Source organism: Plectropomus leopardus, chromosome 12 (genome assembly GCF_026936395.1).
Source record: "Plectropomus leopardus strain MGB_pleo_1.0 chromosome 12, ASM2693639v1, whole genome shotgun sequence".
Classification (NCBI taxonomy): Eukaryota; Metazoa; Chordata; class Actinopteri; order Perciformes; family Serranidae; genus Plectropomus; species Plectropomus leopardus.
Window position 1 is genome coordinate 9,372,748 of NC_142187.1, and position 26,657 is coordinate 9,399,404.

The following is a 26,657-nucleotide window of genomic DNA, read 5'->3' on the forward strand; positions in this document are numbered from 1 at the left end:
TACCTACAATTGCTGTTTTTGTGAAGTCTGGCTTTGAAGAAAGATATGTTTTACTTTGTGGTAAACAGATGCTTGATACAGTTTTGCTGTTGTTAAACAGAGCCCTTTTTTACTTTAATTCACAGAGAATTTTGGGGCATGCAAAGTTTTCTTTACAAATTCAACCTATCACAAGCTGAGGAATCAATATACAAATGGCCATTTTGGGGATGAAATATTTTGAAGTATTTTTTGCTCAAACTAATAGACAGCCTTTTCAGACTGAGAACAAGCCTGTATCATTTACAGCCACAAAGCAAACTCTTCACCTACCACTCTCTCCCTTTGTGTCCGCTGTGTATATACATAATATTATCGATTTTATGACCACATTATTTTTAAAATGTCTATATAAGATTGTCCCGTATCAACCCGTTAACCCGTTTGTTGTTTCTCCCCAAACAGGTTGTCTGTTTGAGAACGAGCTGTGCGCACCATATGAGATCTGCGTCAACGGTAAGATGTCTAACACACACTTCCCTCCAGCAGTTACATCTCAAGTATTTCGGCTTATTTATGGCACCTGTGCCACACAACCAGGTTATCTGTCACAGCTGAGAGGGAACTACATTTTGATAACTTCCTAGCTTTGATGTTCTCGTTAAGACTGCCAATTGTAACTCACTAATAGCCAGCTCATGAACAAGACTACTAAATTTTTGTAACACTTACTTACATTAACCCCTTGGACTCTCTCTGTATTTTAAAACCAGGAATCCAGGGAGTTCATGTGTGCCTTGCCAAAGCTCTTTTCTTAAAGGAAGCTCTAATTAGGAGCATAAAGTAGGGGTCGTTATTTGGCATTTTGCCGATAATGTGTATCAGTGTTTTATTTTAATGATCACTGATAAAATAAATTAATGAAAAAGTGTGCTTATTAAACTCAACCAACACCAAAGAAAGCGGTCTGCAATAGATAAGAAGAAAGTGTCAGCATGGGAGGAACTTGCCCTTTGTAGACCCCAGGGAGTCATTTTTATTTCTGTATTTTTTTTATTTTTCACTAAACTGAACTTTATAAAAAATGTCACATGAAACTTGCTGTATGTGATGTTGAAAGTTTTAGTTTTGATTAGACATTTAAACTAAATTTTGTGTTAAAGTTTGTTATATTCCAAATTCTAAATTTTGACAAATATTTTACATTACATTTTTATTGTAAATGTATGCCGCGATCCAAATATCAGTTATCAGTCTCATTAAGTTCTAATAATTGGAATCGGCCCTGAAAAAGCAAAATCGGTCGACCCCTGGCATAAAGAATCCCAAGTTGAAAGATAGTTAGTCGTTCCTCCATGCGGTTTGGTGTAATTAACTTTGTGTTCATAAACTGGAAGTGGTCGAATGTAACGGGAAGTCTCCTCCCTCTTGGATCTTGGATTTGTAGTTTTTTGCTTTGCTTTGAACCCAACGACTGTTTGTGTAACGGCTGATCACAGTGTACTCAACAGGAACACGTTCAACAAAAGGGTCCAAAACATATTTAGTCTCTACTGCATTAAAGATCACAGTTACAAGAGGCAGGGCATTTGCTAAATGTGTGTGCAAGTGAGCAAAAATGAGCAGAGGTATTAATTTCACATTCATTCTGGCCTCTTTGGAATCAACTGCTGGGTTTTATAATTAAACCCTCACAAACACATATAAATATGAAGCCACTCTCTCTCTCTGCCTCACTCCTCCCTTGCGGCCTGTCTGGCATCAAGAGAAAGGGAACCCCTGCTGAGAATCAACCCAGAATCAAAAAAAGCTCAAAACATGAAAGTCGTTCACAGAAAATAATCTGCATATATTTTGGAATCCTGGAAACTCTTTCATCTGTGACTCCGCTGGGTCAGGCGGATGATAATCGAGTTACTCTCCAGAGTTTGTGCTCTATCTGTTCTGAGCTTACCTTTTGTTTTCCGTATCTCATTGGTTTACTGGGAAGCCGTGCAGAGCAGGCCTCACTTATCAACATCTCTGCAGGGTTTAAAGGAAAGACAAAGAGCCAACAGAGATAAGAGACTGCTTGAATCTGTTGTATAATCTCATTAAGCATGTGAATGGCCTGTTCGGAGGTGCAGGTGGCCGTGGTGTCGGGTACACAGATGACCGACTTTGTTTCTGACCTGCTTCCTGACGTGTGTTTACTTCAGGCAGGGTGTGTTTGTTCTGAATTCATTAGGTTGGTCTTTTCCTGTGTGCGCGATGTCCTTTTGAAATGCGCCCTGTAATCTAATTCTGACAGAGGAGGTGGGGATGAAAACAAAAACAAAACACATGTCTAGTTCTGTGAGAATATCATTATGTCAGCCGTGAGTTTTATTTTTAGCCGAGCTCAGACGGGCTCTCCGTCTGTGTTGTGACTGCCTCAGGTGACCTTGTTTCGCTTTGATGAAAAAAAAAAAAACGGTGTTAACTGCCTTTATTTGGATAGTTTGCCCTGCTAGATATTTTTCTTTGCTCTGCTGATCACACTCACACTCATATCTTCTGCTCTCCTTATTTAACTGCATATACATATTATTTATTTCTGTGACTCTGAAAGGTTATGGGAAAAATCAGGGAGGGACATTGTTATTAGGAAATGCAAAATATACCGCATTCAGTTCAATTCTGTAGCACTGTACCTGTTATTGAGGGTGCAAAGGTCATATTTTTCCAGGGAATATTCAGTTGTATTTGTTTCCTGTCACTTTTTTAATATAAATAATCTCTGATTTTGATGTGTTGTGATACACTATGGCAGTGTAGTAAAAGTAAAAGTACAAAAAACATTCCTTGTGTAAATCTTTTTATTTTCATTGTGAATTAGAAAATGGTTGGCGGGCCACCTGCCTCCCAGTCGGGGGCTACTTTTGGCCCTTGGGTCGTAAAGTTGAGTATCACTGATATAAACATCAAATAGGGTGTCATGGTTCACATACTGGGTGGTAGGATAACATGAAGGGGTCACCAGTAATATCTTAGTGCTTGCAGGATGATTAACATTATATTGAATTGACAGAAAGTATTCTGCTGCACAAGAAAGTTGTTTTGTAATTATTTTCTTTAACTGTCTTCTTTAATTGTTGATGTTATTTCTGTTCATTTAGTTAAAGTCTGTAAATCACTGGCACAGCTGCTCACAGTGGATTCAAAAAAAGGACTGACTTCTATTTACATAAAGGGAGAACATAAAGCAGGAAATAAAAAGTTGAAAAATTAAAGAAAACAGTTGTCAGACAGCAGCCTAAGAGAGAGAGAGGAATTTCACCCATTTTGCAGATTTCTGCAGTGCGTACACTTTTGTGGAATTTACTGCTTTGCCTCTGTTCTTTCATCTGTCACTAAAAAACCCTCAGTTGGATGGTTGTTCAGTAGTTTTGGTGCCATGTTTCTTCTGCTGTTGTTCCAGCTGTGGTGGAGGACATTGTCCAGCCTTTGAGTGATCATCCCTCTGACCAAACCAAAGATTGTCTTTTAAATACGATATTTAGCTTCTACCTACTGCAGTCAGCAATAGCAACATGAAGTTAGGATAGACTGTTCTCATGCACTGTTCATATACCACGAAAAGCAATTCATCAGAATTCTCATATAACACATGTAATCAAGAAAACTGCGATCAAGTTACTAATGTGCTGTGGTAGTAAAGAAGGGAGTATTATAAAGATTAAGCGTCCAAGTTAGGAGGCAGGTTGGGTGGATGGATGTTTCAGACAACACAGGACTTTACCCCAGGAGACCAGTGTTTATGTCCCGTGTGAAACCAAGTTTGCTTTGAGTCATTTTAAGGTGCATCATTGCCATGTTTCTGTTTCTAAACTGAACCTATGTAACTTTACTTTCCCAAACCTATAACCACCCTAACTTTACCTTCATAAACCTTACTTTTAAAACTTATCGACTAATCCATAACTCATGCCATGTAATGTGATGACACCATTCAGAAAGGCTGTGATCATGTGACCAATGTGCTGACAGGAGTTAAGATGTAAAGAGCAAAAGTCCATGTGATGTGGCAGGTTGAGGTGGTGGATGGGTCAAGCAACACAGGACTTTCCTCCAGGAGAGTGGTGTTTGTGTCTTGTTTGAACCCAAGTAAACTTTAGTTATTTTAAGGTACGCCGTCAGCATGTTTCTTTTCTTAAACCTAATCTATGCAACTTTACTTGCCTAAACTTAACCTTCATAACTTAACTTTGGGCTCATAACCTGATGATGCCATTGGTTGGCAGATATTAAGTAGCAGGCTGTTTAAGGTCAATATAGTCTAACTTGATTTCACTCCACTGGTGGGTGTTGCACATATGAATGTTTCTGTTCTCACCCAAATTCGACCACACATGTTAATCATAATGAAACACGAGTACTAAAATGATTCCGTCAGTCCATTACAGTGTTGGTTGTTCTGGCAGAGCTACTCATCTGCTCAGCTTCACTCTCAGTCCAAATGCATGCAAAAGCATGAAAAGCTCCCCGTGAGTGAGTCAGGTGAGGTGAGGCTGCGCTGACAGCTGGATCTCGCAGTGGAAAAGCTACGGTGGCTGCACCTCCAGCCATTGTTCTCACCCTCCGTGTTTCTGACCTGCTTCAATAGCTGCTGTCAAACTGCCCCTCGCAGACAATGCCACTCCGTTGTGTTGGTGATTGGCAGCTCAGACTCTATCAGGACACACAGCAGCTCTGATTGCCTGAGCTGGCTATAATCTCTTGGCAGAAAAAAAAACAAAACAATGAGTAATGTTGGTATTGTTCAGCTGAGGACATTCTCTCTCTTTCTACCAACAACAAAGGGAGAGTGTGACAACTAGGAAAATATCTCAATACCCCGAGGAAACAAGTTGTTCTTTTACCTTGGCCTTGGCAGTTAAATGCATTTTACACTTGACAGCTTCTCCTGGATGAATGCTACACTTGTGCCAATATTACTCGGAAAATACGCGCAACTTTTCTGGATATTTTAAAGAATTAAACAGTCTTTCAGAAAGTAATATAACACTGACTAACATAGAGCCAACAGAGCAACTGCTCCCCTCCCCTTAGTGGGTTGAAACAATAATGTTACCGTCAGGCTATGCCCAGATCAGTGCGTCACATTAGGGGCATCCACAAGCTGACACCTGTTATGACATCAAGAATTAGGCCGCACCAAAAGGGTAGTTTTGTTGCTTGACATTATTTATTTTTACTGTAGTGAGCTAAATCCCTCTTTCATGGTTGTATTAATTACCTAACTACAAAAATAAATATGAAAATGAGTATATTTCTATATGGGAATGTCAGTTTCAGGTAATTTTGCTTTTGATAGCCCGGCGCCCAGTAACAAGTAAATAACCGCTTAATTTTTAAGGGGAAAAAAAAAATGTAGAATACAAGATGCCTTTCCTTTTAGTCTGGTGCTTTCTTGACTCAGTGAGCTTTAGTGCCACATTTTAAGGTGCTATTCATTTAGAGGTGGTGAAATTTAAATGTTTTGTGATGTAAATGTCTCGACTTTTAATATATTTTATGTTGGCTTTGCAGACGGTAAGCCGAGTTAGCCGAGTTCACATGCGGAAAGTGCCCACTGCCCAACCTCCAGTCTGCACTGGTTAGCTATTGTTACCCTTGACTGCTTTGCACTGTGCACCTTCAAAGTCTGGTGAGAGCAGCCCAGCTCACTCATGTTTACCACCGGTAACTCCATTGAAACGCCATTGCTGCAGAAACATGGTGGCCCATGTTAAACCCCTTTAACTATGTTAGCACCACTACTTGTGCTTACACTGCTAACTGTGCAAACAGACATAGTAAACAATGCTAAAGGGGGGCTGTGGCTCAAAATTAAGCAACTTAATCACCAGAGCAACCTGGGAGGAGATCACAGGGTGTGCACAATGTTTCCAAGCAAACTCTGTTAGGTTGAGATGGTGTTATTGTGTTTTGGTAATCCCTGAATAAGCACCATCGCCAGCTAGCCTCCAACAGACCCAGGTGATGTGCAGTGCAATAAACTGAAGAGAGGCAAAATTATCTATAGACCGACATATGTAACTGATCAGAAATATTTGCGAAGGTTAACCAGTTAAGGTTAATCATTGACATACCTACCTGTATGCATGCTGTTTAAATGTATTTGTGTAGCAAAGTAGTTAGCTACATGTCATTATTGTACTGGTCTAATTAATGTACATATACCCTTACAAAGCCCATGCACCTTGCTGCAGAAATATGATGGCAATTTTGCATTTTAGTCCTATGTCTGCATATTCATTTTAATAGTAAAGTGTCAAAATTATGACAACAATCCTCCTAAGTTGATGCTTATGACATTTTCATGACATTTAGAACTCTGCACATTATCAGAAGTTGATCAGTTACAGTTGCCTCTTATACTGGCTGTACGTCAGTTAGTGTGCGCTCCCATAATCTCAATCCTTTGTGTAATATGGTCATAAAACTCAGTCTGAACTGTCAGTCCTTCTCTCTTAACGCTCCGGCAAAATCAAACAGGTTTAATGTTGCCGGAAATCTTTAGCCTTAATACTGAGGATCGGTCTGTATGCTGTCAGTCTATACTAAGATAAATCAATGCATACTATTTTTTCCCCTTTCATTGTGGGACAAGAGAGGAAAATGAAAAAATAAAACCACAGTAATAGTCGGACCGGCAGTCTCCCATCTAATATTTTCAATTTCCACTCATGCCAACTGTATGAATGATATTATGATTATCCAACAAAATGCATTAGATACACCATGTGAGCAAATAGGAACTGAATTAGAGCCCCAACTTCACGCCTTGTCTTTTCATACTTTTGCACCATCCACCATTATGAAACAGCAGAATTCTGCACTAGATTATGAAACTGATGAGGAAATGTATGAGGGCACTCACTGTGAGAAAAGGGGGCGAATGTAGCCAGGACTCATGAAAGCTGTTAATTGGAGCTTCAAGAACAAAATACATTTTTCAATCCATCACTGATACAGCCTGTGAGGTAACAGAAAACACATTTTTATTATGTATGCTCCATTGTGCATGCGCTTCAGAATGATTTCACATGTTTCATCATGCATATTGTATATCCCCGCACTCTACAGCATGCTCCCATTTTTCCAACCCTTTTCCCGCCATGACGTTATTTCATAACAATTCACACCGTCAACCTTTCACCCTAAATGTAACAACTACGTCTCCAGTACAAAAGTCATTTCTTTAACAGGTAGATAAAGATAGCAAGATTATGTATTTCATGTCTTAAATGTGCTTTTGACAAACCCCCTAAAACGTGTAGGATAACATCATGATCCTCACCCTCAGTGAACTTTACCTCCAGCATAAAGTGACATCCTGGGATTGACGCAATAAGCCAGGAGTCAGCGGGGAGCGATAAGGATGTCCACCCACCTCCGTAGACTTTTTGCTATTTCTCAGCTTTTAAACCTTACATGTCGGGCACAAAAGGAGAAAGGCCAGCTGCACAGAGACGCTGCTCCATCAGTGACGACATTTTCTTTGTGACTGTCATCTCAGCAGACGGAGCGGTGCCACATTTAGAGCCGGTCGCATCAAACTCCTGAAAGGGTTGGCTTTATTACACTGCAAAAAGTGCTCCTTATAACCATCAATGTATGTGGTAGTGAGTTTTTAAATGGTATGCTTCAACAAAGTGATAAAAGGCAGCACAAAACAGTTTGACTTTTATTTGCTACAGTTTGTTTTAATTATTGATAATATCAGGACAGTCCAGTTAATTAAATCAGATGTTACCATTTCATAAAAAAACTGTCTATTCAGATGGACATTTTTTGCAGCATAGGAACCTCTGCTGACTTTCATTTTTAGCCCCAGCATACAGTTGAGTCTGGCCACAGCGATAAGGATGACTGCCTGTCAGTTATACTTAAACATACTCCCTTCCCAAGGTTTTTACATGTGTTAACTAGGGCTTCAACTAACGATTTATTTAATCATAGCATAATCTTAACATTACTTCCATGATTAATTGAATATGCATTTTGTCTATAAAACATAAAGAAAATAGTGAAAAAAAAACCCATTGTAATTTCCCACTGCCCAAGGTGACCTCCTCAAATGCCCTGTTTTGTCTAACCAACAGTCAAAACCCCAAAATTATTCACTTTATTATCATGTATGAATCCCGCAAAAATACTGAAATCCATATATTTAAGGCGCTGGAACCTGCAAATTTTTGCTTTAAAAAGAAGGACTGAAAAGAAGTTATTGATTAATTTTCTGTTGTTGCCTAATGGACTAATATTTATATAATGCCATTCATTTTCCCAATAGCCTACAGCATAATTATTTAGATATTAAAGGGGTCCTCTTATACACATTATTAGTATAGTGGCACTTAAAAAAATGCTATTAAAACTTTTGAACCACAAGTAGACATGTTTCAGCAGGACTATGATCCAAAATCAGGGAGTAATTAACAACATCAGCAACCAATGTTTCCCTGGCGTTAGCTTGTAGTTACATGTAGCATTGTACTTGCAGCAAAGGAATAGTTTTGTAAAGTAGCCATGTTAAAAATCAGCAACAAAAGATTCTTAACACACCTGGACATGTTCTAGCAGCACTATGATCTGAAACTGACAGCTAGAGGGTTACATGTTTTTGTGATGTTAGCATGTAGCTACATGTAGCAGTCTATTCCAAGCACTTGCAGTAGTGTGCCTGGAGCAATAATCATATAAAGAAATCTGTCACAAGCTGACGTAAGTCTAAGCCTGAGTTTTGGCTCACAGAGATTACTTTTACATACATTTACCTAATCATTTGAAACTCCGGCTATGTTTACTATGAACATCCGACATTAATGTCTTGGATCATTGAACACATCCTGGGCAGCTATGATTTATCCTTCATTTAGTGATGTAGGAAATTCTTTTTGTAGAAAGTTGAAAATCGCTTCAGGTGTTTGTTTTTTTTTTACAGTTGTTTTGTAAAAATATTGCACATAATGCTAATTCTTTTTTGTCATTTCTCTAAATAACTTTATACATCATTGATAAGCAGATTTCACAAAATACATAAGAAGTCATACAACCAGTTATAATTAAATTCATATTCAAGGAAAAGCCATGACAAATAAATCAGAGATCAAAAATAATGGAACTTCCTGTCCCTTTCAGTCAAATGGAACAGATTTAGCACAGACTCATTGTCTCTGTGTTTTCTGACGATTGTTCAGCCATGCAATAGATTAATCTGAGTTTTACCCCCAAATGACTTGATCTGCGCTGGATGTGATGAATCATATTTGCACTGTGAGTTTGCTCAGTGGCGCTGCATTCGGGAGGCACCGAGGTTATCTGAGCTCCGCTAATGTTTGCAGACGGGAGGCGACTGGCAATGTGGAGAAGCCCAATCAATCTGGCTTACTGCTTTTGTTTGCATCGACATTCTTTTAGAGTCTGGTGAATTTGTTGTAATCTCACACTGTCTTTCTGCTTCCTGGAGGTTTTATACGCTGAAGCATTGAATCTTCCCTGCTTTTTCTGGTCGTTTCTGTTCAGTTTGATGAAAAAGATGAGAAAAGAGCTACTGATCCCAATCCTGATGATAAATAAAAATATGAGATGTCTTATTACAAATGTACTATCATTAGAATCTTATAGATGTTGTAGCAGTGACCTCAATGTTTTAATATGATTAAATTCAATTTTAAGGTTTTACTTTTTCAAAAAATCTAAATGCAAAAGGAACGTGTATTGACTTAAAAATGGGCTAAGAAAGGCGGAAATATCTTGCGTTTACCACATAAACACTTCTTTAGCACTTATCACTAAGTTTGTCAATGTACAATGTACCACTACAGTGGCTCTCATCCAAGGGTTCACAAGATTTATCAGGAGTGCTACGTGAGTTTGTGGTTTTATGCCTCAATGCTGGCAATAGCTGGAGCTGGAGGCACTATTGGTTGGGTTGTCCATCTCTCCCTTTCTCATGAACACAATGTTTCCAGAATGCCTTGAGAAAACTCCTTCAAATTTGGCACAAACATCCACTTGGACTAATTAATGAACTGATTAAAATCTGGTGGTCAGAGGTCAAGGTCATGGTGACCTTGCATTAGTCTCATTCTTGTGAATGCGATATTTCAAGATGGCCTTCTAGCTTTTTATTTATCTAATCTTTGCTTCCTCCTTGTGAAAACATTGGAACATTTAGCATTCAAATAATTGAAAATGTCTTTGTTTGCACTGGTCTGAACGTGTAAACATATAGGCAAATATTTGACCACATAACTGGTTAAATACGCTGTTCACTAAAAATTAAGAATCTCCATGCTGTTTATATATAAATCATCTTCACACACAGTACGACCACAAACAGTATGGGCACAACTGTGAAAGTGTTGTTGTTTTGTTTGTAATGTGAAAAATCACTTCCTGAAATATATATATTTGAGTAATAAGATTTCTCTCTGAACATATAGCTAATAGTCCTGTAGGGGCACGTCTTCCATCTTCTGCTCCACCATGGAGCCGCTGTTGCCCACCAGGTGTTGATTGGGTCCCTCGGCTTTACTGTCAGAGCTGTAATGGAGCTCATCGAGAAGAGGCTTGCTCAGCATGGAAACACTCATTTCCAGCAGAGAGTATGGCCTCCAGTTACGCTTTAATTGGCATTAGTTAACTCAGCAAGCGGAGAGCTGAATTGAATTGTGTACTGTGGATAAGCGTTATTACTCCTGTGCTATATACGGAGGGTATAAAACATTATGACTATGATTTTACATTAAATCAAAAGACCAGGGGCACCTCTCACAAAGAGGATTACACGAGAATGTTATACTGACATGGATTCTGCAAACCTGCTAATATGTGGATCTGAAATTATGACATTGAGATAATCCACCTGATTTAAAGCAAATTGACTATTTCTGTCAGACCCTTACACATAATTTGGTAATAATGTTTTCAAGAATTTAATATGCTGTTAGACTGTCAGGCTGCTTTGAAGGTGCCAAAACATGATATGAGATGTCCTCCAAATAAAACAACAGCATCAGTAGGTTTATCAAGTGCCCGCCCCCCCCAAACAATGTGTTTATGATGACGTCACAAAGCCCTCAGTGGCCATTTTCATAATAATTGGAGCAGAGGAGGAAGTCAGGCATCTTTATTGTAGAGTGACAAATTGGTGGCTGAAAACAACAAAACATCTAATTATTTTGTGCAAAGAGACAGTAAAATATTGCTGATTGCACCTTTAAAACCCATCAACTACAAACCTTATATTAAACTAAATCTATATAACTCATGAAATATGTGTTAGTCACAGTTCTTCATAAAAAATTTCTAGCGTCTTTCATTGTGTTCGCTTCAATCCGAAATGGGGTTTTAACATGCCAATCCCTGACAACACAACAAGAGTCACAAAGGAGGGTGCTCTGTTTCAGCCCCCATACACTGCTTCCCCTTGATTAGCTGCGAGGGACAAAAAGCTCTCGATGGAAATCGCCATGGCAACAGGCGCGAGAGGAGCAGGGCTAAACTGGCCCATTACCCATCTGCGCCCTGTTGCATGCTGTCTCCAGAACATGTCACAGTGCCCCATGGCAAGGGCAACCGGGGCTGAAAATATCTTCTCAAAGTCTAGATTTAAAGACCAGTCTGCATATTGTTGATTTGTTAGCATGGAATTATTACTCTGTGACTTTGTCTTTTCAGTAATGTCCCCCATTGTCACTTATGTTTGAACCTTTTTGCAGATGTTGATAGCTTTTAAAACTGTTGCGTTTCTGTAGGTTTGCTGTAAGAACTTTTCTGGTAAATAAGTAGTGGCATGTATTTTACATTTACAGTTTGCAGTGCAAACAGCAGAAGATAAACTGAATAATTAGCATGAGCTAACTTCTGTCATAGCTGAGCAAATGAGCGAGAGACACCGTAATTGTGCAGAAAAAGACTCTGCTGATCTTGGGAGTCTTTGAGGTTTGAAGCCTTGACTTTAGCTAACTTATGCCACTGCAGCTCTTAATGTTCTTAAAAAGCTAAAGGTCTTTTTAGAGAGTGCATTCCCGCTTCCATACATGAGCTCTCATTATGCTTCGCCTTGTGAATGAGGCAGTCGACTAAACGCCAGGTGCTCAATGCATGACCATGAAAATGTGCACTACTATCTTGAGCCGAATTTATGCCAAACACATAAAGCTGGTATTTAACCTGTACAGACGTGTACCTAAACCATAGATCTGTGTTATAGAATGTGACTAAATTATCCTTGAATCCATGTTTTTAGTATGTTGGCATGTTTCAGCGAAATTGTGACTAAGCAAACTATACATTAAAAAAAGACTGGCCTTTTGATGTAAAATAAAACTAAATATTGTCAGAATATTAATGTTACTGTGTTCAATAAATGCGAGTTAGCACAGTATAGACATCACGCATGACATATTCTGAATGCTTCAAAATAAAATATTTTCTTAAACTGTAGATCAAATGAAAAACTGATGAAAAGGCTTAGTTTAAGTTCTTCCTCTCAAGACGCACAACAAAGATGGAAGGTGTGGTCTGAGAGCAGACTGAATAGAAGCCTGAGTGTATTTGAATCAGTCATCACCATATTTGCCGTGGACTCTTTGTTTAGACTAATTGGGGAGTGTAAGTGGTGTTGTTGATTAAAAGTGTGTGGTTTGACAGTTCTTTATCAGAAATCCCTGCAAATTCACTATACTCCCATTGCATTAAAAAAAGAAATGAAGGGAAGATACTTGTTCAAACTTTAGACTAGAATAAAAAAAGCAAAGACAAGCAGCCCATAATTCATGACATGATCATATAAAGGGCAGCGTTTCAGCAGCTGATCAGCTGAAAAAAGGGCCAAATTTGAATGGATAATCACAGTGTAGACATGCCCATATTTACAGTAGTCCTCTTACAGATTGTTCCAAATCACTAAAAGGGGAACTGCCACATCCCATAAAATTACCATAGTGTATATGCAGGGAGCTGATGGATTATTGATCAGTACCACTGACTCAGTGATTACTTAGCCAGGTGCTGAGTCATTTCCTGACTGCTTTTTAGTTCTGGAACAAAATATCAGCTAAGGGTATTTTGCAAAGTAAAGTTGTTGCTTGTTTTGTTGTTGTTTTTATGTATGTATTTTTGAAAACATTTTTTTTAAACTTTAAATTGATATTTTTCATGATTTTAAAAAATGCTTGTCATTTTACCTAAAAAAAAAAACAAAAACAAAAACAAAAAAACAAGGATATTGGATTACCAGAATAGTTGCTGATCACAGTTTCTTTTGAGCAACTTGGAGATTAATTGACTGGCTTTCAGTTTTTTTCAGTTTTATTTGACCTTCATCCAGGTCAGTCTCTGGCAGTTAAAGCACCCATCAAACACAGTTCATCCATAGACTGTATCAAAATAATGGACACAGCCACACATTGGTTTAAAGCCTTATGTTTTGCATTTTGGCCTTTTTACATCTTGGATTTTTTTGTGACAAAACTGACCATATTTGAAAAAGGGGCAGAGATAACCTAATGCTAGCTGCTAGCTTGGGTAGCAAGGTGCATTTATCGTCTATGTTTAATTGCAGCCATGCTAATGCAAATTTTACTACATGAAAAACAGGCTTCAAACCATTGAAACAAAATGTACTTACTAGTAAAGATGAACATTTAACTCCTTATAGGATCTTTTGCTACAACGGAACGCTGAACAATTTTTTTTAGGCCACCAAAATGTTATAATTAACTTTAAATAACCAAAATCAAGCAGAAATAGTTACAGCTACGGCTCCAGCCAGACTTATGATGGCTCTGTGAATTTGGGGTTATGTAATTTTAACGTTGCCTAACCAGTGTTGTCACGATGGTGGCCACTTGTCCAATGGACAATACTCACCTGTCACTCAAAGTTATATAAAAAGTCACTCTCCACATGGCTGTCATAAATTTTCAAATAAGCCCAAACAGTTTTTTTGTACCAGGCTGTAAATGTGTTTTTATTTCTGCTGTAAAGTTGATCTTTTTAAAAAGGGGGGTTTATTGGTATTGACTTATTCCTTGAGTCGACCTCAAGTGGTCATTCAAGGAATTGCAGTTTTAATGTAGCTTCGCTTTGGCTTCATTTTTGAGCCCTGGAGGATGCTGCTTGACGTCTGCATATTTAAATATAAAATGAACTGCCATCCCACAAAAACTACTTAATACATCTCTCACACTTCATGCTCTCCCACTCATTCACTTTCAACACACACGGAGCACTTTATGCATATGCAGCAGCATGGGCAGCTTATAATTCATGAGCATCGCTAGCACGATTACAACCATGAAAGCCACAGCCACTTCTTGACACTTATGAAGGAAACCCTATAACTTTCTAGCCAGTCGAAGCAGCGCAGGCCCTGCCAAGCGATGCCAGATGCCATTGATCTTGTGGGAGTGCAGTCTGTGAGGGATGATGGACTTGTGCAGGTCCCCAGAGGCAACAGATCCATTAAGATGTCTTAATCCAGTTCATTAGCAGGAGTCAGTTGGCTGCTCTCAGTCAGTGCAGTCCAGACATGCATTACAACACTGTGTCCAAAAGGGATTCAACTGAATAGAATTTCAACAAATTCATTTTTTTGTTTAATTTCATTAACTAAGTGATGAAAATATTGAAATATTATCCTTGTGACCCGACCTTATTTTAACTCTATTAATTCAGCATTCAGTGTTGATTTATGATCCCCGTTTTGCAAAAAAAAAAAGGAAATAATGTGCAGCAATGTCAAAATTAATTACATATTTTCAGCTTTAGTAAACACTCAAAATACACTTGCCATTGAAACTTCTGTTTTTATCAGTCATATTTGTGTACTCTGAATCATCCGTAAGGCTCATGATACAGCAGGTGCAGCAGACACTCAACATCTAGATGAACTAATTCATTCGTTTCAGAATGTTGTTGAAATAATAGCATTTGAAATGAATAATGAATACTTTTAATGAAGCTGCAGGCAGGGGCAGGGCAAATGTCCGTCCTAGTGATGTGAAAAAATCTGTTAGATGGAAGTTTCTCAGAAGTTTGTTTTCATATTTTAATTAAATGACGGCTATATTTAAGCTGTGGCAGCCGGGATCAACATCTGGTCAGCATTGCTGGTCGATCTCCTCCATCTCAATACACAGCGCTTCTGAGAATGGCCCCGTGAATCCTCATTCTGCTCTAATCTGGACCATAAATCACAGGAAGTCATGTCTGGCTCTGAGTTACTACCCTCTGGTAGTGAACTGGGATGAATTGCAGAGCCTTAGATATGCATGAGTATAATTATGAAAGATAATTCAAGATGTTCCTTCTGGGAGACACAGAAATTGTGTTAAATGAGATCAGAGCTGAAAGAGACAGAAAGGCCCATGGTGCAGAGCTCTTCTCAGAATCTTGTTTTTTTGCACTTGTTTTAGCATCAATAAGTCATCGTCATTTACATTTCACTTTGAGGCACCAGATTTTGAGGTAAATGTGTAAGATTGCTTCATGACTTTAAACTAGAAGAAAATATTGTTCTGCTGAAGCTGAGCTAGAGGTTTTTTCAGTGTTTGTCTCCTACTGGAGAAAATCCATGTTTCAGCAACGGGTGTGTTATGCCATGTGGAAAATAAGGATGCACCGATCCGTTACCGACCTTGTCAAGTGGATCGGGTTTCGGTCAGACGTGGCAAATCCACAATTAAATACAGCTGAATGCAAAATAAATAACTTTAAAAAATCTAATAATACAAAGACACCCAGACTGACAGAGACACAAATGACTCAGCTTTTTGGTTGTTTGCACAGGCAAACAGTTTTCTCATTTTGGGTAAAGACAGCGCTGGTATTGAACCAGGAATTGGTATGACCAGATCCTGAAGTTTGAGGTGTGAGACTCTTTACTGGGAGAAAAAAACGTTTGATCGGTGCAACCTTAGTGGACCACCATGTAAACTGAGACACTCATCAGAGAAAATTTAAGTGTTTTCCCCACTCACTTCAATTCACTTTTGCTGTACAATATTTTTTCCCAGCAATGACTGGCATGAACAATATAATGGCCATTTTAAGAGCATTTTATGCCACAGATATGATGATATTATAATAGCATGGTAATGCCAGTGCACCGTTTCAAAGAGCAATGAACTTTCTGGCACTACTGTTTCAATATGGTGATGCCAAAAAAGCCTCTTTAAATTTGAACTTTTAATTCTTAAATGTACTCAGACATTAGAATTGAAATACGAGACATATTTAGCTTTTTATGTTTTAAAAAATAATACTTGTTGTAAGTCAATGCAAGAAAGTATTAATATAATCTTAGTAATTCTTATGCAGCCAAAAAACAAACAAAAAACTGATCTGTCTCTGTCTCGTGCAACATAAAGACAAACTTAGCAAAGTTACCTATGGCCAGTGTGCTGCAGTCGGCTCCTGGGAATGGATGGTCTAAGAGCAGGATTTACAGAGTGGAGAATAAAGTTGTTGGAGGGTCAAAATACGACTACCAGTAAGCCTCACTGTGTTGCATCTGAATTGTTGTTTTGTTTTTCTGTGGACTCGCACAAGTAGGCGAGGCCAGATGGGGAAAAAACAAGGGAGAACTGCTTTGCTGAAGTCTTATAATGGCTGGGTAAACGCTGCTGTTTATTCTGGCATCATGTTGGCTAAAATGATTGTGACATGCTAACGGAAAACAAACACTCATGCAAACATAATGGGCAACATCGAGGTCAGCAAAAGTGAGTGCGGTCATGTCCGTATATATCGACATATATCCATATATAAGTCGATAACGTTATTATGGTGGAAGGCATAATCCAGTGGCCAGAAGAAGAAATTTTAGCTCAAAATCTAACTAAGGCATTTCAGCAGAGTGCAACACAAAGCAGTCACACTTTTAATGTCTCAGTGTCAGAAAAATCTCATTTTAGTCCTGGTCTACTGTAGCTTTAGATGGATTTATTTCTAAGGAATGATTCAGATAAAAGTTCCTGGAAAATACAGAAATGTAAGCGCATTAAGTGAAGGAAGAGACTTGTAATGATTATCCTTTGCATTGCAGGATTGAGAGGACATCAAATGGACACATTTGGTTTTTGGTCTCCTTATTACTTTGTCTTCCTCTTATTACGTTTCTATATGAAAAGGTTTTGTGCAAACGTAAAATTAAGGAAACAACGAAACAAAAGTAGCCAATTAAACAGTGTGTCGGTAATGTCAAACATGGGGGAAGTTTCTATATTTAAGGAAGTCCAAAGCCACTTGTTACTGTTTTTATGAGGTATTTTATTATATCATGGCCTGGCGGCATTGACCATACCCTTAATCTTTTTTTTTTTCACATAAGTGATACAGCTTGAGGCGTGCATTAAACTTTTGTGATATTGAGGAAGTGTGTGTAAATTTGGCAATTACCAGATCCGATATACAGTATTACAATTTGCAAAAATCCAGGCCCACTTCTCTTGAAGTCTCTCTCTGGTCTTCCTCACTTCTCACAGTCTTCCTCGCACACCCACAGTACATCTCACTCTTCCATCTCATTGTAAACAACAGAAATGCACTCAGTGAAAGATTTGAGAGTAATTACGGCAGTGCCAACCAGCCGCTGGTCGTCCTTAGCTGCCTGGTAAATGGAGCTTGCAATTTGATTGAGACGGCCACAGTGACGCAGAGGCTATTTATAGACAACAGGCCGGAATTACTGTTTGCAAGTGTTGTAATTCAACGTGCACACTGTCCCGTTACATGCATGAGCACACCTTTACATGTAGATACGCAGTGAGAGGCAAGCACTGGTAAAACTTTTTAGAAATATGGAAACATGATTTATAGGAGACAAGGTTGGCCAATTAATACCTGGGACGCACAATAATTCTGACTACTTACACCAAAAATACTGCCTCTTTTTCCTTATTACTGATGTGAAAAAAAAACGCTTCTGAGTGAAGAGATCGAAGAAAATATAGGTTTATATCTTTGCATAATAGTGCTAGAATTTAATTGTTTGTGTTTTGGGGATAAGCATCTGGTAAAGATCAGTTTCCTAAAGGGTACATTTGGTATTTTTGAAGCTGGGCTCTATTTTCCCACTTTTTCAGTCACTAATCTACACACACAAGAGATAGATAGATAGATAGATAGATAGATAGATAGATAGATAGATAGATAGATAGATAGATAGATACCCTTTACCTCTCGTTAATAGATACAGTTTTTGATATTGGGTGTAAAGAAATTGGTACATGGAAAAAAACCTGACATTTTAGAGAGAAATTTGGAGTATAACTGACACAGTTTGTTGTTGGTATCTCGACTTTGTCTCATCTAGTGGGAGGATTCTTCTTATGGAGAGACAAAACAAAAGAGAATTGTTTCTTTGTATGTGATGCAGCATGTTTTCAGAATCATCAATCACAGTGCTCAGAGTTTCATTCTCGCCACTGACTACTGTAGATCAATAAATGCTGCCACTACCACTAAAACAACTCCAGGTATTGATCGAGCTGTCTAAGACTGCAGGCAGATGTGATGCGAATACCACTGTTTAGGTGGACGCTCCCTTCAGAATAAACGGCTGTGAAAAGGGCCGGAGGAGGCTGGGCTGTTTGACCACTCTTGTGCTGTACGTGCAGATACAAACGCACAGCACCATCATGGAAAAATGAAACAATAATGTACAGCTGCTGTTTGAATAAAGATGGGAAAAACTGTCCTGTTGAATAGCCTACACAGCAAAAAAAAAGTTAGTGCAGCACATGAGCTCTCTTTCTTTACGACTGTTGTTCAACAGGTAGGGGTGAGCATAATAATTATGTTTATTTCTCTCCCTTCGACTCATCTTTCGAGACGTTTTCTCAACCCCCGGCTTCGTTTTCTGAGACAGCCCCCCGCCGGCCTCTCCCACAGCTCACATCAACACTGCCCACTGTGTGGCTTTTAGAAGGAAGTACAACTAAGTGAAAAGTCACACTTGTGTGTCATGGGTTCTATGTTTAGTAATGAAATGATGAATGAGTCCAGGGAGAGTTGACTCTGACTGTGTCTGAAGTTGGACAGTTTTTTAAAGAAAATAGTGAAAATATAGATAAAAATAATACAACAAATCCAAATTGAAATACGCTTTACTTAAATATGCTTTACTCCACTGCTGTTATTATTAGATAAGTGCTTTACAAATAAAGATTTTTGCATACAAGCCATATGAAAATATACAAGTGTTGCTAAAACAATTCACTAAAAAAATGAATTGGCAACTATTTTTATAATTGTGTAAGTTATTTTTTTTTTATGCAAAAAAATATTTCATGGTACCAGCTTCTCATATACTGTATGTATGAGGACCGCTCCTTTTCCTTTTAATAATTGCAATTATTTTGAGTTATTGAATTTATTTAAACCTTTTTGCTTGTATGCTTTTATTTTTAGAACTCCAATATATTTCCCTGAGATCAAATTGACTTTAAGTTTATTCAGCAGTAGGTGGATGGGATTTTCATTGCAAAAGTTCCCTTCTTCTTTTTTTTTTTTGGTGCCTTTTCTTCCAGTCTTTGCACACAGCACAAAATCTGCCCTTATATAGTGTTTAGCGGGTATTTACCATTCTAACAGGCGACTGAAGTGGGATTCAGCTTGGAGAACACCTGGGTAATAGCGGAGTTGACTTCTCTTTTATTTTCTCTGACCACAAAATGAATTGAAAATATAAGAGGAATTTAAGAGAATGTTGCTGCATGAGGCCCAGTGTCTCCTTGCAAACCACACCACAAGACTTTCCCACTGCAATTTTAACAGGAGAAAGTGTTGCACTCCTCAGTGTGACCACTCTCTCAGAGGTCAGAAGGGTTAATTTAGTTTGTTATTAATTGATTATGCAGATTTGCACGTCAGAGTTCACCCAATTACACCTTGATGCAGTGCCAATGCCTTAATGAACAAATCCTTTCATTGCAACAATTCTAATCAAATGAATTTAATAACGTGCAAATGTTTCCGTGCAGAAATACTGATGAGATCATGTAGAGCATTACTGTGTGGCTGTTAGTGACTATTAATATGTTATTTTGACTGCCAGCTTTCTCTTTCCTTAAACAGCTGGGCGTCATTACCAAACACCCACCTACCAAAACAAATTCCTCATTCACAATTGTAAGTAGAGTCAGTTAGAAAAAAAACTGTACATCAAAGAAAGTTCCTTGTTTAAAATGCAAAATCTAAAAGTGAGTTTTGATTTTCTAATTAAAGCATTTGTTTGTGTGTTGATAGATGGCATGTTTGGGAGGTGTCACCCTGTTCCAGTGAAGGAGGTTTACACCTATGATGTCTCCCCGTCTGTAGTGCAACACTTCAGGACACTGCTGGAGAAGCTCTCAAACAGAGGTACACACACACGCGCACACATACACAAGTGCTCAAAGGGTAACACACGTGAGAGCATTGTTTGTAAACTGTGTGTCCTTCAAATTCTGTTCAAATGCAGCTGATATGCAACTTATATGTCTGGCTTACACATTTTATAGAAAATTACATCACATTCATCGGGAACTTTTGTCTGAAGCAACTTTAAATAAGTGCATTCAACCTTTGTATGAACAAAGGTGAGATCTAAATAGTAAGTGCATTTTTTTCCAGAGCATCTTTGGCACTACTAATGTTTTTGTTTTGTTTTTCTAAGAACTGAGTCATCAGCAAATTCACTGGGATATCTATTTTTTAATATCTTATTACCTTCCTGAAATTTCACTGGGGTCTTCGGCAGATGATGACGTGTGTGGCACTACAGTCATGCTGCAATGTTATCCCCAATTGCCATGTCTGTGAATGAATCAATATTTTTATTTTGAACATGTAAACATAACATATCAGCTGCTCAGTACAACATCGCTATATTATTTTAGTAGAAAGAGGAATGTCTGTACGGTGTTGAAAATCAAACTGTCAGTAAAAAAAAAGGCAATAGTAAAGATTAGTAAAAGAGCTTGGGGCTGGTACATGTATTCGTGTACTCAATAGAAATACTAGATACATTTCTTTTTGATAGGAGCCACAGAAATGCAATTTCAAATATGTACCTCTGTTTCAAATGTGATATTTGTGTCACTCTGGGCATCAAAACCAAGTGAGGGTAAGAGGAAGAGAAACAGGACATAATTTACATAAAAACTTTACTATACTATACTGTATTGTGCTGTGCTGTGCTATGCTATTCTGTATAACACTATATGATACTACACTATAATATGATATAATAGATAAAATATCATATAATATACTATACTACTTTATCATTTTATACTATGCTATACCGTACTATGCTATACTGTACTATACTATACTATACTATACTATACTATACTATACTATACTATACTATACTATACTATACTATACTATACTATACTATACTATACCACACTACCACACTACACTACACTACACTGCACTACTTTATTATTTTATTCTATACTATACTATACTGTGCTGTGCTGTGCTGTGCTGTGCTGTGCTGTGCTGTGCTGTGCTGTGCTGTGCTGTGCTGAATTGCACTGCATGGCACTACACTATACTATACTGTACTATACTATATTACTATATTATTTTATACTATGCTATACCCCACTATACTATGCTATACTATACTATAATACACTACACCACACTACACTACACTACACTACACTACACTACACTACACTACACTGTGTTTGGTAGTGGCCTAGCCATTTGTTAACCTAACCTGATGACGGCCGGCACACAGTTGGTGCTGTATAGTCTGATGTCCCTCACCCTTCCAGTGCCAGTAGGTTGAGCATCCCGGGATTACATGTATTTATTTAAAGGCGAACACATCTATAATGTTGTTGTGAGGCTTGTGTGAATTGGTCACAACTGAACAGTTGTTGACAGTCACTACAGGATCACATGCTTGAGAGTGTGTGTTTATTGTAGCTGACTGTAGTCTGTGAGATTATGAAGAGACGGCAGTGCTAACAAGGTAAACCATGTCAAAGGGTTGGGTTTTTTCTTCTTTTCCTTTTGTGGTACCTTTATGTAGTGTCCACTTGGACACAAAGATGAACTCAGTAGATTTTGGTAGTCAAAGGTCAAGGTCACTAACTTTGCATCCGTCTCATTTTCGTGAATATCTCAACACTACCTTAAAGGAATTCTTTTCAGTCGGACACAAATGTCCACTTGGAGTGAATGTTCTATGATGAATTTAGTCGTTGAAGGTCAAAAGTCAAGGTCACTGTGACATCAAAAAATATATTTTGGGCACTAATTCAAGAACAAACAAGAAAGTTTTACATATGTGTCTAATAGGAGGAAATGAAAAAGTGATCAAATTTTATATCCAGGGGTAAATAATGTTCTGAAAAAACAATTTCTGGCCAGTAGATTAAGATCAAGAAATCTTGAATAGACAATGTACAATGTACCTAAAAAGATAGACATGATAGAAGTGTGGTTCGATGAAATGTTAAAACTGATTGCTACAAATGCTAAGTGTAGATTCAATGGTATTATTTAATGTGATCATGTGACATTACATTCATAGATATATACATAACACACAATATTAGGGATGGGAATCCCCACCACCTCTGCAAGATGGTGGCATTAGAGTCGCATTTTATGTGCCTGAATGTGGCATTTACTGTTTATATCTGTGGAATTACATCTACCTGCAAGTCGACCTGAACATTGAGTCTGGTAGCTGTCTTTCACAGGTAAGTGATAACTTTTGGTGTTGTTAGTTAATTATTGATGTGACCTCTTAAACTAGCATTTATAGCAATCAGTTTTAACATTAAATCCAACCATGCCTCTATCACCTTTTTAGGTATCATGTGTGCATCGAAAAGCACTTATGTGGAGAGAATCATTTACATATAAATCCTGAAACACATTTGTAAATCTTTCTGTTTGCAGACTGATCTGACTCCATAGCCCTCAAGCACTCTGTTTTCACAGTGGGGTGAAGCTCTGCAAATTCATTGGAAAAGTCTGCGATGGACTTTGGAACATTTCCACTCTAACACTCTCCTCTTCCTGAAATGAGCCATAGCCTCAAAACTCCTCCCTCTTCTCAGCACACTTTGTTCCCTCCCCTTCACAGATATGAGACTTTGCAGATGGGTGTAACCAACATGGTTATGCAATAAGCCTCATTCACAGCATATCAGGGAGTAAACATAAAGGACAAAAGTTAGTGCTGTTTGAATCTGTTTCTGTTGTGCGGAAGTAAAACTTTGAAGCATTTGATGACGGTGAGGTGAAATGGCACAGCAAGGAATTCAGCTTAACCCTGAAAAATTCTCTTGTTCCATCTGTCTGGACCTGCTGAAGGATCCGGTGACTACTCCCTGTGGACACAGCTACTGCATGAACTGTATTCAAAGCTTCTGGGATGGAGAGGATGAGAGGAAAAAGTACAGCTGCCCTCAGTGCAGGCAGAGCTTCACACCGAGGCCTGTCCTGCTGAAAAACACCATGTTGGCAGATTTAGTGGAGGAACTGAAGAAGACTGGACTCCAAGCTGCTCCTGCTGATCACCGCTATGCTGGACCTGAAGATGTGGCCTGTGATGTCTGCACTGGGAGAAAACTGAAAGCTCTCAAGTCCTGTCTGGTGTGCCTCGTCTCTTACTGTGAGAAACACCTCCAGCCTCATTACGATGTAGCTCAGTTAAAGAAACACAAGCTGGTGGAGCCCTGCAAGAAGCTCCAGGAGAACATCTGCTCTCGTCATGACGAGGTGATGAAGATGTTCTGCCGCACTGATCAGCAATGTATCTGTTATCTCTGCTCTGTGGATGAACATAAAGGCCACGACACAGTCTCAGCTGCAGCAGAGAGGACTGAGAGGCAGAAAGAGCTTGGAGTGAGTCGACAAAAAATCCAGCAAAGAATTCATGACTTTAAAAAAGTCATGAAGCTGCTTCAGCCGGAGGTGGAGGCCATCAACCGCTCTGCTAATAAAGCAGTGGAGGACATTGAGAAGATCTGTACTGAGCTGATCTGTTTCATTCAGAAAAAAGGCTCTGATGTAAAGCAGCAGGTCAGATCTCAGCAGAAAAGTGAAGTGAGTCGAGTCAAAGAGCTTCAGGAGAAGCTGCAGCAGGAGATCACTGAGCTGAAGAGGAAAGATGAAGGACTGAAGCAGCTCTCACACACAGAGGATCACAACAAGTTCCTACAAAATTACTCCTCTCTCTCACAACTCAGTGAATCTACAGAGTTGCCCGGCACCAAAAGCCGTCCTTTGCAGTACTTCGAGGATGTGACAGCGGCTGTGTCAGATGTCAGAGATAAACTACAGGAAGATCTGTGTGAGAAGTTGCCAAAGATTTTTCGGACAGTGACTGAAGTGGATGCTTTACTGTCGCAACAACTGAGGACCAGAGAGGAATTTTTACAGTATGCGTGCCCAATCACATTGGATCCAAATACAGCAAACCCCATGATGATATTTTCTAAAAGGTACCATAAAGTAACAACTGTGCCAATCTTTGATTTAACTTATGGCCGGTCCTCAGCTACATTCAATCAGAATTTTCAGGTCCTGAGTAGAGAGAGCTTGACTGGACGTTGCTATTGGGAGGTGGAGTGGGACGCACTTGTTACAATAGCTGTTGCATACAAGGACATGAGGAGATTTGGGACCTACAATGAATGCACATTTGGACACAATGAAAAGTCTTGGGCGTTATATTGTCTTGCTCAATATTTAATTCAAACATAACAATATCAGTACTCCAGTCCCAGTTAAATGTAAGATTGGCGGCAAAGTAGGAGTCTTCCTGGATCATAAAGCAGGTATTCTGTCCTTTTACAGTGTGGATGAAACCATGACTCTCCTCCACAGAGTCCAGACCACATTCACTCAGCCGCTCTATGCTGGACTTGCTCTTCATTATTCTAATGGAGACAATGCTGAGTTGTGTGAGCTGAAGTGATTTTTTTTACAGGTGTCATTAGCATAGATTCAGCTTTTTAGCTTTTTGTTGTGATGTGTCTTAATCTTTGTTGCTAAGAGCCAATTAATTTGGTGTTTATGCATTGAGCGTCCCAGATATCAACTGTCACTCAGGCCATGTTGGCGTCATTGTGTCCTCTGTTTAAGTTTGTGTGGGTGGCAGTCACAGCCATGATGGCAATTACTGCTTATGTTAACGATGCAGCTCTTCAGCTCACTAAAGCGACGTCAATATTGATTAAATCACTACAGCAGTCGATCTGCAATCCAGATCATCTAAACTCGCTTTTGCATGAACTGTGGTGTGATTTCTTAGTTGTATTTTTCATGCATGTCCTAACGCCTCGATATCACTTCACATTGTGCTGCTATAAAATTAGCTGTGCCGTCTATAACAATATCCCCTTTCCTTTAAGAGTGTAAATGCAGTGTAAATGTAGTCATTTCTGTCTTAATCCATAAGGAAGAGGAGGGGTGTTCAGTTGATTTATTGTGTGGGTGAAGTGAACATATACACGGAAATAGTGAACAAATGTCTTGTAACAGGATTTAACAATAGTATGTCTGATAATATAAATAAAATTCTGAGATTAAACAAGGCCTACCAGTTAGTATTTGAAAACTGACCCTTGATTAATTCATCTTTTTGTTGTTGTTTAAAGTCTCAGAAATTAGTGAAATTTCCATCATAATATCCTACATTTTCAAATTGTTTGGTAGAAATTTGTAGCTTGGCCTCATCACCTGTGCTGCTCTAAGCACAACTGCATCACTGATGCAATCTAAAATCTTTTTATTAGGTAGGTGACAGTTGTCCAGTTTTTACTTGAAATTATTTTCCAGTCTTTTAAAGGTCCAGTGTGTATGCTTGTGTGTGCTTAGCATGTAGGAGATTCATAGTGGTCGAAACGAAACAGTAAAAATGCAAATGTCTGTCCAGAGCCAGTGTTTGGTTTGGTTGTCTGACCTGAAATACCATCGCACACTCAGTAGAAGAGGACCCTCTTTGTATGCAGATTAAACGGCTCATTCTTCTTCTTCGGCTCAACGGAAACACTATTCTATATTTTAAGTCATTACAAACTAATGAAAACATAGTTAGAAATTCTACACACTGGACCTTTAACTTCTTAAAATGGTCTTATTCCATCATTTCTTCCACCCTGTCTGACAGTTTCACATTGTACTGTATCCAAAGTTGTGGCGGTTTGAACAATATTCAGCTGCTAAGTATGAGTTCACTGAACAGGTTACGGGTTTGAAGAGAGTAATTGGAGCGGTGAAACTGTATTTTATTTTAGTAACAACCTTTGCCCACTTGTGCACTGTTCACGGCTTATTGTATACCTCTACGTACCTTCAATATTAAACCATCATTTATCCTAAAGAAGGGCTGATCTAGGAAGAAATGACAAGATACGATAGAATTTTATCTATCCTGAGGGAAATTGTGTGCAGCAGTTGCAAAATAAAGAGGGAAGGGAAGACACAATAACAATAAGGTGCAAATCCAGTCGATTTACAATATTTACAATGCCAAAATCTGGTTAACAATATAAACAGATTGATTGTAGAGATCAGTCTAGGTGGGTTGCATGTAGATATGAATGTACAGTATCAGTACATGGACAATACAGGAAAAAATACAGAGTAAATCTGCATGTGCATCAAGTCTT

At 38.6% G+C, this 26,657-nt stretch overlaps 1 protein-coding gene and 1 pseudogene across 2 annotated transcripts in view; both read left to right on the forward strand.

Moving 5' to 3' along the window:
• Nucleotides 1-26,657, forward strand: part of slco5a1b (solute carrier organic anion transporter family member 5A1b) — a 259,950-nt gene that overhangs the window by 17,693 nt on the left and 215,600 nt on the right. For both annotated transcript variants that reach the window (XM_042498012.2, XM_042498014.2), the window contains exons 2-3: nucleotides 445-495; nucleotides 20,269-20,382. In XM_042498012.2, coding sequence (XP_042353946.2) covers nucleotides 445-495; nucleotides 20,269-20,382 — 165 coding nt within the window. The remainder of the gene's footprint in view (nucleotides 1-444; nucleotides 496-20,268; nucleotides 20,383-26,657) is intronic.
• Nucleotides 23,149-25,580, forward strand: LOC121951624 (tripartite motif-containing protein 16-like; annotated as a pseudogene).